General features: G+C 48.1%; 1 protein-coding gene across 5 annotated transcripts in view; it reads left to right on the forward strand.

Annotated features, from left to right (window-relative positions):
• Positions 1-14,538, forward strand: part of SEC31B (SEC31 homolog B, COPII component) — a 187,181-nt gene that overhangs the window by 81,899 nt on the left and 90,744 nt on the right. For all 5 annotated transcript variants that reach the window (XM_088475642.1, XM_088475644.1, XM_088475645.1 and 2 more), the window contains exon 10: positions 13,224-13,376. In XM_088475642.1, the coding sequence (XP_088331768.1) occupies positions 13,224-13,376 (153 nt within the window). The remainder of the gene's footprint in view (positions 1-13,223; positions 13,377-14,538) is intronic.

Here is a 14,538-nt window from a genome sequence, read left to right on the forward strand (position 1 = left end):
TTATATTCTAATGGTGTTTTGAAATCGTTTCAACAATTGAAGGCAGAGTATTGCCTGCCTACTACTTATTTTTTTCTACCTCAAGGTCCATAGGCTCCAGAGGGAGACCTTGGGGTATAGGTGATGATGGAGTCATCTGGGGCACCACGCAGTTAAATTTTTCTCCCAGGATGCACTGGGTCTCCCCCTATATCCCGCCCCTGGGCCAGAGGCACCTCAGTTTCTTTGGGTGCCTGGCCAGAGTCCCACGCGGTGGGACTGTTTTAGAGGTTTCTTCATTCTATTGAGTGGAAAGCGCGGACTGTCCACAGGACGTCCGCGCTGCCGCTCCGTCACTCCGACGGCGCCGACACGCCGGTACTGATCCAGGGATCTCAGCGGGAACTCCGGGGTCTGAGCTAGCAGGGACCCCGCGAGTCACCTGGACTGAGGCCGGATGTCACGGGGAGCAGATAAGCAGCTGGGAGCAATCCTATTCCTCTGGGTGTTGGGGACCAACCGGGGATGACGGCAGGTGGAGCCAGGCATTCATTTGCCTGCGCTGCCACTTAGATCACCAGGGACACAGGCTCCCAGCGCCCCGGGGGGGTTAATTGTTGGCCAGGGGAGGCAGCCTTCCCTGTTTAACAGCCAGCTCCTCTCCTCAGCACGCCTTTCCACTGCTGTCTGGCTGGGCTGGGGCAGCTTTACTCCTCCGGATACTCCCCCTCTGAGGACTCTGGCACGAAGCGGAGCCCGGGTCCCCCTACATACCTCAGCGTATTTAGCACCATAGCCTAACACACTATGAGGGCCTGATTCAGACCCACTTGCAAGTTGCGGCCACTCACTGGCAAAAAGGGTCCGGATACTTAAATTAAGTGCACGAACTGCGTCTCGTAAGGACGCCCTCTGTCTTAGTGAGCCCCGGCAATAAGCGCTCACTAGTGTATAAAGACGCCCCCTTGCCACTCGCAACACATGTCATCTGCGGTATTTGAAGGATTAATCGGTAACATCGAGAGCCATCGGAGCTGCTCGCAGCGCTTGAGGTAGACCTTAACCTCCCTCCAAGTACTGCGAGCAGTTCAGGGTGAAAAACAACCAAGTGACGTGTTCAATGATGCTACTTTGCTAATTATGCACACCCATTAAACTCCGTTCTGACGGTTAGACACGCCTGCGTTCGCAGCACCACTCCCCCGTTCACAAGCACCTTCCCCTGTTACCACAAACTGTGCTATCTGTCATTCATTCCCCTGGGCAGTCTTTTCAGGGCGAGCAAGCAAAATCCGATTGCTCGTACTAATTTGCGCACGCGCATGCGACTTATGCGCAAACTGGCGACCACGAGCTGGTCTGAATGAGGCACAGAGTCTGTATAGTTGAATTGTAGTGCCATTTGTGCAGGTGTTTTTCTGCATTGTATGTGACTTTATGCTAGCGCTGTCTGTCTGTATTCTTTTTCTTTTTGTCAGCCATATTACTTTACCTGTGCTTTTTCTCACTGAGCCCTTACAGTACAAGTGTTAGCAGGGTGTGTATTAAACCTCAGTTCATTCTATCTGTGTGGTGGGTCACATACAGTGTGCATGCTATCCTCTGCATTACAGTGCCTTGCAAAGTATTCACCCCCCTTTGCATTTTTCGTGTTTTGTTGCCTCACAACCTGGAATTAAAATGGATTGTTTAAAGGTGTGCATCATTTCATTCACAGAACATGCCTACAACTGTGAAGTTGTGTTTTTTTTAATATTGTAAATCAAACATTTAGGACAACATAACAAGCGTGCATAACTATTCACCCCCCTAAAGTCAGTACTTTGTCGAGCCACCTTTTGCGGCAATTACAGCTGCAAGTCGCTTTGGATAAGTCTCTATGAGCTTGCCACATCTTGCCCATGGGATTTTTGCCCATTCCTCAAGGCAAAACTGCTCCAGCTCCTTCATGTTGGATGGTTTCACCTTGTGAACAGCAATATTCAAGTCTGACCACAGATTCTCAATTGGATTGAGATCTGGGCTTTGACTAGGCCATTCCAACACATTTAAATGTTTCCCCTTAAACCACTCGAGTGTTGCTTTAGCAGTATGCTTCAGGTCATTGTCCTGCTGGAAGGTGAACCTCCGTCCCAGTCTCAAATCACAGGCAGACTGAAACAGGTTTTGTTCAAGAATATCCCAGTATTTAGCACCATCCATCTTTCCCTCGAATCGAATCAGTTTCCCAGTCCCTGCTGCTGAAAACATCCCCACAGCATGATGCTGCCACCACCATGTTTCACTGTGGGGATGGTGTTCTTGGGGTGATGGGATGTGTTGGGTTTTCCTTGGTGGACGAAAAGTTCAATTTTAGTCTCATCTGATCAGACCACCTTCCTCCATACATTTGGGGAGTCGCCCACATGCCTTTTGGCAAACTCAAATCATGTCTTCCTATTTTTATCACTAAGTAATGTTTTTTTTCTGGCCACTCTTCCATAAAGCCCAGCTCTATGGCGTGTACAGCTTATTGTGGTCACATGCACATATACACCAGTCTCTGCTGTGGAACTCTGCAGCTCCTTCAGGGTTACCTTTGGTGTCTTTGCTGCCTCTCTGATTAATGCCCTCCTTGCCCGGTCTGAGTTTTGGTGGGCGGCCCTCTCTTGGCAGGTTTGTTGTGGTACCATGTTCTTTCCATTTGATGATGATGGATTTGACGGTGCCCCGCGGGATCATCATAGATTTGGATATTTTTTATAACCCAACCCAGAATTGTACTTCTCAACAACTTTGTCTCTGACTTGTTTGGAGAGCTCCTTGGTTTTCATGGTGTGATGCCTCTTGCTTAGTGGTATTGCAGCCTCTGGGGCCTTGCAGAAAAGGTGTGTTTATATTGACAGATCATGTGACACTTAGATTTCACACAGGTGGACTTCATTTCACTAATTATGTGACTTCTGAAGGTAATTGGTTGCACCAGAACTTTTGAGGGGCTTCATAGCAAAGGGGGTGATTACATATGCACATGCCAATTTTCAGAATTTTATTTATAAACATTCTTTTTTATATATATTTTTTTCACTTCACCAAATTAGACTATTTTGTGCAGATCCATCACATACAATTAAGATTAAAAATAAAAATAAATTCCAGGTTGTAATGTAACAAAAAAGGTAAAAAGACAAGGGGGTGAATACTTTTGCAAGGCATTGTATGTCTGATGGTGAGGATGATGTGACCTGCTGTCATGCAAGAAATGTGCTGCAGGGTTGGGTGAGGGAGACATTGTACTTGAGGGTTTATGTGGGAGATGTTATGCTCCTCCAGGCCTCTCTACTGTCTCAGCCACCTCACAGGAGCGCCCCTTGGGCGTGCTTTGCTCAAGCATTAACGGCCATTGCGGGACTTTTGGCAGTGCCCCCTGTGTCTCCCCCGCTGGGGTTCCCACTCAGAACCTATTTCAGCCGGCTGCACCCATACAGGTTGTTTGTGATCCTCCATGGGTCAATACATTTTCTACTACGGTACAGCACCTGACGGATATGCTGCAGGGGGATGCACCCCAAATTAGACCGGCTAAAAGACCATTGCCGTCATCTCAGTCTACAGAATACAGTATGTTGACGATGACATGACGTCTGATGATGGGGAGAGTCCAGATGAATCTGACTCTGAGCCCTCTACACGAGAGATGGAGCCTAAGTCAAAGATGTATTTCTTCTTCGGGGTCCATGGGGTCCACAGCCATCGCATTGGGGTTTATGGATTCATCCAGGCACCAAACAGTTAATCCAAGCTCTCAGCTCCCAGGATGCACTAGGTCCTCCCCCATATACCCCGCCCCTGGTCACAGGGCGTCAGTTGTTCTGTTTGGTGCGAGAAGGCACCACACTAACAGTGGGACTGCTGGAGCAGTCCCGAAGACCAAGTTTTTTTTTTTTTATTATTATTTACTTTAAAGTAGGTGGCACGTGTTCCCTGGGGAACCACGCGTCAATAGATGCACGGGTCCCTGCTTCATCTACCCCCGCCGGCCCCGCAATGCTAGTCTCGGCTAGTGCTTTCGGCAGGGGCTTAGACTCTGGGACGGGGATGCAGGTGAGTAGGACCGTGGGCGGCTGCTGACTCCACGGTCACGAGCGGTCCGTCCTCCAGCATAGAGACTGGCCGGGGGACTGCTGTGTGGGCAGCCAGTCTAGCTGGGTCTGCTTTCACAGGACCACCGGGATGTAAAGTCTGGCAGCTGGGGGGAAGTATAGCGGCGGCGGCCATGTCGGTTGCCGGGTGGTCCATGCAGCATAGGGGAGGTACGCTTCCCCGGCGGCCCCTCCCCCAACCCGAACTAAGGCCCTCCTGAGGTCCCGCCTTTGGGTTGCTCCACCCAGCTTCCTATTTGAGTCAGCTACAGACCACACTCAGTGCTCTCTATGGCTGTTGCTCAGGAAACATTGGGTCAGTCTCCCTGTATACTCCTCTGGGATCATTTATACAGAAGCTCCATAATATGCTACTAGGCTTTGGTAATTATAGTGCATGGGAGCCTAAACAAATTGCATAGACTCTGCTAAGTATATATGCATTGTTTGTGACCTGTGAAACTGTGTGTATGTACTGCTTACATTTCATTACTGTTTCTTTCCCTGCAGCCGGGGTGTGGGGTGGGGTTAGAGAGTCTCCACAGCAATCAAATTTGCCGCCATCGGGTCAGGAACCCCCTTGGGCTGCTTTTTCCCAGATAATGGTCCAGGTGGCCTAAAAATTGGTAGTTCCAGCTGCTCCGGGGATGAAAGTTCAGCAGCAATTGCAGCTAGCTGTATTTGTGCCTCCTATGCTGCCATCTTGGATGGATATGTATGCGCATGGGCAAGCAGGCCCTTCGTCGTCTTTGACTTTTCAGCCGCCGCCTCAGTTGGCCAAACCTGTACAGCCAAAAGCTAGAAGGCGTTTGGCTGCGCAGGCAAATCAGGACACAGATTCTGATTTGTCTTCTGAGGAGGATGAAGTATCCTTTCAGGGATCTCTCTCCACAGAAGAGGGGGATCTTTTCCCAGTGGCTGATGTCCCATTCTTAATTAGGGCGGTCAAAGCGGTTTTGAATATCGAGGAGGCAGAGCCTATACATAAGAAGGCTTCGGTGTTTAAACGCCAGAGGGTGGTCAAAGCGGAGTTTCCTGGGTCAGAGCATTTATCGGAACTTTTGGGCGAAGCTTGGAAAGCTCCAGACAAGAGGTTCCATGTGGCTAAAAAGATTTCGGCTTTTATATTCGTTTTCTTCTCAGCAGTGTTCTAAATGGGAGGTTCCACCATCAGTGGATACGCATGTGGTACATTTAATGAAGTCTTCCGCTTTACCAGTAACTTCAGCCTGTTCCCTTAAACATCCTACTAATAGGAGGCTGGAGGGTTGCCTTAAGACGATTTTTTCAATCTCAGGGGCAGCTTCCCGGCCGGCAATGGCTACAGCCTGGGTGGCTAGAGCCATAGAAGAATGGATGAAGGCTTTGGCTGAGTCCTTACCTGAGTTGTCCAAAGAACAGCAGGATATAGTTTCCTATGTGAAGGAGGCTTCTTCTTACCTTGGAGAGGCAGCTCTAGATGCAGGAATATTGTCTGCCAGAGCTTCAGCAGCCTCTGTGGTCGCTCGTAGAGCATTATGGTTAAGAGATTGGAAGGCTGATTCAGGATCCAAGAGGGCCTTGGAGGCTCTACCCTTCACAAGTGGAGTCCTTTTCGGTTCGGAATTGGACAAAATTGTAGCCTCGGTGGCAGCCTCTAAGGCTGCAGGGTTACCCTCAGCATCAGGGTCTAGACAAAGGTCTTCTTCCTTGCGTACCTTTCGCCTCAGGGGAAGGTCAGAGGGCAGCCTTTTGGTAGAGCAGGTGTTGGTAGAAAGCCATCACCTAAAAAGCCCTGGCAAACCAAACGCCCGGGTTCCAAGCCACAGGATAAACCCGTGGCCTGATGGGATGGGCCTCCCCCTGGAGGATCCCAGGGTAGGAGGCTTTCTTCTTCGGTTTTCGAACGTCTGGCGTCTCACAATAACAGATGCCTGGGTTCGGGAAATAGTTTCCCAGGGTTATGCAATAATGTTTTGGAGAAGTCCGCCCCAAAGGTTTTTTCCGTACCCCTGCCTGTGGGGTCAGTGAAAGCATTGGCTATACAGCAAGCTATTCGCTCCCTGTTGAAGACGGGGGTGATTGTCCGAGTGCCACAGGAACAGGTTCAAAAAGGGTTTTATTCCAACCTGTTTCTGGTTCGGAAGCCAAATGGGTCTTTCCGACCAATTCTAAATTTAAGGGACCTCAATACGTTCGTAGGGGTACCAAGGTTTCATATGGAGGCCCTGAAGTCAATAGTATTAGCCTTGGAACCGGGGGACTTCATGGTATCCCTCGATATTCAAGACTCTTATTTACATGTGACCATTGTGGTATCCCATCAACAGTTTTTGCGGTTTGCAGTAGGGCAGTACCATTTTCCGTTTCAGGCATTACTGTTCGGCCTGTCCACTGCCCCCCGGGTTTTTACCAAAGTCATGGCGGTGATAATGGTAGCCCTCAGGCGCCAGGGCATCAGAGTTTTGCCCTACTTAGACGATCTCCTTCTGCTAGGGCAGTCTCCGCAGGAGTTGATGAGGCATCTCGAGATGACAATCTCTTGTTTGCAGAGGCACGGTTGGACAATCTCTTGTTTGCAGAGGCACGGTTGGATTGTTACAGAGTCCAGTCGTGCTCCTAAGTGCAAACAGCACAACAGTTGGTGCATTTAGGAGCACGACTGGACTCTGTAAAGCAGAGATTGTATTTACCGGAAGAGAGGATTGCGGTCCTACAGGGGCGCATACGCAATCTTTTACACAACAGGCAAGTATCAGTGCATGGGGTCAATGGTATCCACCTTCAGCATGGTGCAATACGCACAGTTCCACTCCCGGCCGTTGCAACGGTGGGTTCTCTCACGCTGGAACAGGGATTATCGGTCGATAAAATCTCAGGAGATCTACCTCTCCCCAGAGGTCAGGTTGTCCCTGTCCTGGTGGCTACGGATGGACCACCTCAACCAGGGTCGGCCGTTTTGGATATCTGATTGGACTCTCCTCTCCACCGATGCCAGTCTTCGGGGTTGGGGAGCAGTGTTAGGCCCGCATGTCTTCCAGGGAAGATGGACAAGGGCAGAAATTTGACTACCCATAAATGTACTGGAACTGAGGGCAGTTTTCAGGGTATTGGTACAAGCCCAGGATCTTGTGCACGGCAGGCCGGTGCAAGTACAGTCCGACAATGTTACCACGGTAGCTTACCTAAATCGGCAGGGAGGCACCCGAAGTCAGGGAGCCATGGCAGAAGTGTCATGGATCCTAGTATGGGCAGAACGTCATCTTCCTGCGATAATGGCAGTTTTTGTACCAGGGGTACAAAATGTGGAGGCAGACTTTCTAAGTCGGTAGGACATAGACGCGGGGGAGTGGGCTCTTCACCCTCAGGTATTCCAGGTCTTGGTGGACAGATGGGGTCTTCCAGAGATAGACCTTATGGCCTCAAATAGCAACCACAAGGTCCCCAGGTACGGGTCCAGGACCAGTGACCCATGGGCAGACTTCACGGATGCATTGTCAGTAAGGTGGAAGTTCGGACTGGCATATCTTTTTCCGCCTCTAGCTCTTCTTCCCAGGGTGGTCAGAAAAATCAAACAAGAAGACACCATGGTGATATTGATAGCCACTGCTTGGCCCAGGCGCCATTGGTTCACCGATCTACAAAACCTCTCAGTGGACACGCCTTGGCCACTTCCTCTCAGGCGAGATCTGCTGCTACAGGGTCCCTGCTGGTATCCGGATCTCCCTCCGTTAGCTTTGATGGCATGGCTCTTGAGGCCTCCGTGTTAAGAGCCAAAGGATTGTCAGAGCCAGTTATAAAGACCATGATGAGGGCATGAAAGCCTTCTTCGGCCCAGGTTTACTATAGGGTTTGGCGTGCTTTTTTTCAGTGGTGTAAACTGAGAAAATATGATCCTAGTGTGTTTAGGATCTCCCGAGTACTCGTTTTTTCCAGTCAGGGTTAGAGCGGGGTCTCCCTAATAGTGCAGGCTTCTGCGCTTGGAGTTTGGTTCCAGCGTAGGGTTGCTTCGTTGCCTGATGTAAAAACCTTTTTTCAGGGGGTTTTGAGGGTGCAGCCTCCATTTGTTCCTCCGGTAGCACCATGGGACCTGTCTTTAGTTCTTAAAGCTTTACAGGCTTCCCCCTTTGAGCCATTGAAGTAGGTAGATCTCAAATGGTTAACAGCAAAAACAATTTTTCTTTTGTCCATTGCTTCTGCTCGTAGGGTGTCCGACCTGGCAGCCTTGTCAGTTAGCTCTCCTTTTCTAGTTTTCCACCAGGATAGAGCCGTGCTGCGGACCCGAGCAGGATATCTCCCTAAGGTGGTATCACGATTTCATATAAACAAAGAAATTGTGTTCCCAGCTTTTCATGTGTCAGGACTGTCCTTAGGTGAGGCTTCCCTGGATGTTGTGCATGCTTTACTTATTTACGTGGAGCGCACCAGCAAGTTGAGGAAGTCTGATTCTCTTTTTGTTCTTTATGGCTGCCATAAGCGGGGATGGCCAGCCAATAAGCAGACGTTACCAAGATTGCTTCGTATGACCATATCACAGGCATATACTCAGGTGGATCGTAGGGTGCCAGACTCGATCAGGGCACACACTACGCGGTCTGTGGGTCCTTCATGGGCAGCCCGCTGGGGCGCGTCATACCTTTTGTTAACTCCTTTTCTTCAAGGTCCATGGGGTCCACAGGACACCCACCCTAACGCACCTAGTGTTAATGGGTAGTTTTGTTGTATCTCTTAAGTGTTTCCCTCGTTGTGAGAATGTCTAGAGAACATATGTCCTTCCTTCTTACCTCTTTTTTTGCCTTATCGTGGTGGGCTTTGTGACAAACTGACGCCCTGTGACCAGGGGCGGGGTATATGGGGGAGGACCTAGTGCATCCTGGGAGATGAGAGCTTGGATAAACTGTTTGGTGCCTGGATGAATCCATAAACCCTAATGTGATGGCTGTGGACCCCATGGACCTCAAAGAAAAGGAGTTAACAAAAGGTATGTCATATCATAACTCCTATTATTCCGGGTCTGATACGGGCCGTATGTTCGGCTTTGGTCATAGAGGAGGACAAACCTCCAGCTCCAAAGTCCAAAAGCGTTGCCAGCCCCAAAAACACCTGGCTTATGCATATCCTTTTGCTGAGGACTATTTTACCAAATGGGAAACTTCCCAGTGGTGGTTTCTCACATGATGCGTTTGGTTAAAAGTGTGACTCTACCTATGCCATCCATGTCGTCCTTAAAGGATACTACAGATAAGAAGGTGGAAGTTTGTTCGAAATCCATATATTCTCTTTCAGGGGCAGCTTTCAGGCCGGCTATGGCTATCTCCTGGGTAGCCAGGGCTATGTTCTGGGAGAACTCTCCTGAAGGCTCCCTTTCTTTGGATGCTACCAGTGAGCAAGTGAATCTAGTGGGCAACCTCCGAGATTCAGCTACATATATTAACGAGGCTGCTTTGGATGTTTGCCTTTTGACTTTCGGCTGCGGCGATTTCAGCTCGCCGCTCCCTGTGGCCGCTTTCTTGGAGAGCGGATGCGGACTCTAAGAAAGGTTTAGAGTATTTGCCTTATAATGGTAAAGTTTTGTTTGGCCCTGACTTGGATAAGATTGTGGATACATTGGCAGCAGTCTGCGAGTCTGCCTTCTGGTCCCGGACCTATCACCCCAAGGTAAGCCTAAAGGTCAGTCCTTTCCTAGGCCGTCAGCCCACAAGAAGACTGCCCAGCCCAAGAAGCAAGCTTGGAGTGTGAGACGTCCGGCTGCCAAGCCTGATGACAAGGCCTCAGCCTGAGGGAACGGGCCTCCCCTTGGTTGATCCCAGAGTGGGAGGCTGATGTCGGACCACCACAGACACCTGTAAGAGAAGTGGTCTCTCACGGGTATGCCCTCTCCTTCCGTAGAAGACCTCCCCATCAGTTTTTCTGCACAGGCCTTCACTGAGACCAAGACAAGGCCTTACAAATCCAGAAGGCCGTACAATCCTTGCTTCAAGCAGGACTCCTAGTACATGTCCAGTTGCCCCAGAGGGGAACGGGTTATTATTCTCATCTCTTTCTGGTTCAGAAACCGAATGGATCCCTTCGGCCTATAAATCTCAAGTCCCTGAACAAATTCCTTAGGGTACCTCATTTCAGGATGGAAACCTTACACTCAATTATACTGGCTATGGAACTTGGGGATTTTATGGTGTCACTGGATATTCAGGATGCATACCTGCATGTTCCAAATACTTCGGCTCACCAGCGTTTTCTCAGGTTTGCTGTTCTGTAACATCATTTCCAGTTTCGGGCTCTACCGTTTGGCCTCTCTACTTCACGTGGGGTGTTTACAAAAATTATGGCGGTAATGGCAACCCATCTGCAGCTACAGGGGGTCCGCCTGTTACCCTACCTGGATGACCTTTTACTGTTGGCAGGGTCTCCAGAGGTACTTCAAAACCATCTACAGCTGACAATATCTGTGCTTCAGGCACACGGGTGGTTGATCAATTGGAAGAAGTCTTCCCTGACTCCATCTCAAAGGATGCTCCATTTGGGAGCTCTGCTGGACTCGCAACAGCAGCGGATCTTTCTGACTTCGGAAAAGATCTCCAATTTGCAGATGCGAGTACGCAGATGCCTCCACAGTCGCCGTGTGTCCATCCACTCAGCAAAGCAGTTACTGGGATCCATGATATCGACTTTCGTCATGGTGGAATATGCCCAGGTTCATTCTCTGCCTCTGTAGAAATTGATCCTCTCCAGGTGGGACGGATTACCCCCATCGGATAAAGGCACAAACTATGGTATTCTCTCCGGAGGTGCATCTGTCTCTTGCTTGGTGGCTGCAGACGGGTCACCTCACCAAGGGGCGCCCCTTTTGGATTCCGGACTGGGTCCTCCTGACGACGGACGCCAGTCTCCGGGGTTGGGGCGCAGTGACTGGTCCACACTCGTTTCAGGGACGGTGGACAGCAGAGGAGGCTGCCCTGCCAATCACCATATTGGAACTTCGGGTGGTCTTCAGGGCCCTGCAACAGGCCAGACTCATACTTCACGGAAAACCCGTGCAAGTTCCGTTAGACAACACCACGACTGTGGCTTACGTCAACCATCAAGGAGGAACTCGAAGTCGGGCAGCAATGACAGAGGTGTCATGCGTTCTGACATGGGCGGAAGGCCATGTCCCAACCATATCGGCAGTGTTCAAACTGGGAGTTCTCAATTGGGAAGTGGACTTCCTCAGCCGTCACGACGTGCATCCAGGGGAATGGTCTCTTCACCAAGAGGTGTTTCAGCTCCTAGTGGGCAAGTGGTAGATGCTCTGTCAGTCAAGTGGACCTTCCGGTTTGTGTACCTGTTTCCTCCAATCTCCCTCCTTCCTCGAGTAATTCGGAAGTTCAAACAAGGAGGCAATGTCCTGCTGGGGGCTCCAGCATGGCCCAGATGTCGCTGGTACTCAGATCTTCAGAGTCTCTCCGTCAACACTCTGTTGCCTGAACGTCCGGATCTGTTGTCTCAGGGTCCTTGCCTTAACCCGGACCTGTTTTGTCTATCTTTGACGGCGTAGCTCTTGAGACATCCCTCCTAAGGTCTAAGGGTTTTTCCGGTTCTGTGGTTAATACCATGCTCAGAGCATGTAAACCAACCTCTGCCAGGATTTTCCACAGGGTGTTGCATACCTACTTTCAATGGTGTCGTTCCAAAGGTTGCGATCCCCAGGTATTTTCGGCTAGCCAGAGTTTTGGCTTTCCTGCAGGTGGGTTTGGATCTTGGTCTCCGCCTTGCCTCACTGATGGTGCATGTTTCTGCCCTTTCAGTTTGGTTCCATTGAAGGATTGCTCCTCTTCCAGATATCTGCAGTTTCCTACAGGATTTCCTTTGCATTCAGCCTCCCTTTGTCCCTCCTGTGACACCTTGGGATTTGGCTGTTGTCCTTAGGGCCCTTCAGGGCCCTCCATTTGAACCCCTGGACTCAGTGGATCTCAAATGGCTTACATGAAAGACTGTTGTTTTTCTTTTGGCTATAGCTTCTGCCAGAAGAGTGTCAGATTTGGGGGCTCTCTCTTGTCATTCCTCATTTCTAGTTTTTCACCAGGACATGGTGGTGGTCCACTAGTGTCTTTGTGGCATCTTCTTTGAGAATCTTCTGTGGTTCAGTAATTCTGGACTCAGGTGAAAACTGCAATTTCCAAAACTGGAATTCCTATTATGCCGCTTACACCATAATTTTGCACTATAGGTGCTAGGGAGGGAGATGAGCTTAATGGCTATGACACCCAATATACTGTAAATTTATGTGCGTTGGTTAAAGTCTGTCTGGCCCCTTCATGGTTGGCCTCATCTGGTCCTGATTTTTCTGCTTGGATTGCACTGGTGAATGTCACAGTGGAACACGACGCTATGTGTATCTCACACGCAACGCTACTACTAAATTCAAATGAATATGGTCCAGATGGTTGGAATCTACCTATGCAACTACCGTTCATTCCACGTAATGCACTTTTGATATGGTATATTTGAAATTTGATGGACAATGCAAGTCCATTTTTATTTTTTGTTGGATTTTATATTTGTTTTGTTGTTTTGCTAGGGGTTCTATATACAGTATATGTGTGTGTATATATAATAAAATATATAAATTTGGAATTGTATGAATGATGTTTCATCAGCTCATTCAGATGTTGATGTAAATTAATTCAGGTTGGTTTTGTATTATTAATACTCTGAAATACTATTAACAAAATGTTGCATTCTGCAATGGAATGTTATTTTGATTTGTCTGTATGGGTTGTGGATATATTGTTTTACTCCAGTTTATGGTAATTGCTGTAAAAATTGTACAACTCTGCAGGTTTAATAAAAATTACTTTATTAAAAAAAAAAAAGAACTGCAAAGGGTTGATGGACTTTGGAATCATGAGCGGTAGACACATTGTGTTATGTAAAGGTTGTCCCTGGTGAGTATGACCTTTGAGGGCAAGGCCCAGGCCCCCTCCTTTTATTGTAACTACTACTATGAACATCTCAATCTCTATGACGCAGACAAATCTGATCATTGCTAAATATGCAATAATATAATGTGAAATTTGTTTGTTTTAAATAAAAGTAATCCATAGTATAGTTTTTTTCTTTAAATCTTATATAGTCTTAAACCTGTGTTTTTGCTTTTTTCAGATATCATCTTCTTTTAACAATTTAGATCCCTTTGGAACAGGGCAACCTCTACCTCCTCTCCAAGTGCCACAGCAGGCTGCACAGACCACTGTTATACCACCTTTAAAAAAGCCTCCTCGCTGGATTCGAAGACCTGTTGGAGTGTCATTTGCAGTAAGCCATATCTTCATGTTTTGTTATTTGTTTAAGGAAATTTTTGTTAAAGAAAGAAAAATATATGATAACGAGGGTTAATTTTGATTTTTATTACACAATTCTTACTTTATACACATTACTTTTTCTGTAATTTTAAACTTTATTTCGCTGAACATTGTTCCCCAATTGGGACATTTTGAATGCATATTTAATAAAGAATTTGAATTTGATGATAATTGGATATTGTACGCCGCACTTTAGACAAACTTTTTATTTTCTTCTGTATAATTAAGGGTCAAGGTGCAAGGTGCACACCTTAACCACTAGCCCACACACCAGCCAAGTTGAGAGCTGCACCTGTCGTGTGTGTGATGTGAAGTGTGCGAATTAAAGCAGGCAATGTGTACAATGTCAATAGCGGGCAGTGTAACAGTCGCTGACACTATAACGTAGCGTTTCGCGTGCAGAAACACCCGCACTCACTCACAGAAGATAGGCATGCTGCATATCAATTTAATCAGCAGAAGCTGCTTGTGCTATCAATTCGCATCGCTGTGTGATTAAGACACATTTGAAGGTAAAATGTCACATAAAAGACGCTCACGCTACTGAATCACGCCATATTAGTACAGTACATGTAAACACATTTATCACGTCTCAGTGAAAGCTGTGCGTGCCTGTGACCCCTGTCTGAGCCCTTGAGACAAAATGATATATATTTTTTTTTAAAGTACAGGACTCGCACAATACTTTATTACACATTCTTCTACAGCCCTGATTCCATGACCAAAATGCTGTACTATAGTGTACTGAATCACAGCTTCTGTCAGTCAATCATCGGGCGGTGATACAGAAAATGCATTGGAAATCTGATGCATTCCCTGTGTAGTTTAGGATAAGTGACACCTGGTGGACAAAATTGTATTACACGATATGACTTTTTTCCAGTGTTACGCTACGTTCCGTTACGAAACATTCTGTGTGGCGCGACTCAAGGCGTACTGTGTGGCGCGAGATGCATGGCGCGCTACATGGCTGTATGGAGCAACAAACTAGCTGGGCACATCTGTATGTGTCCTCATGTACTTAGCCTAAATACTTCATGCAGCGCGAGTGTGCTGCGCTGAGCAGTGTAGCGTAATTTTCGCTAAAATGTGCGCTTTAGTTGCAACGCAATGGG

This window comes from Taudactylus pleione, unplaced genomic scaffold, assembly GCF_031769625.1.
Source record: "Taudactylus pleione unplaced genomic scaffold, aTauple2 ptg000016l, whole genome shotgun sequence".
NCBI lineage: Eukaryota > Metazoa > Chordata > Amphibia > Anura > Myobatrachidae > Taudactylus > Taudactylus pleione.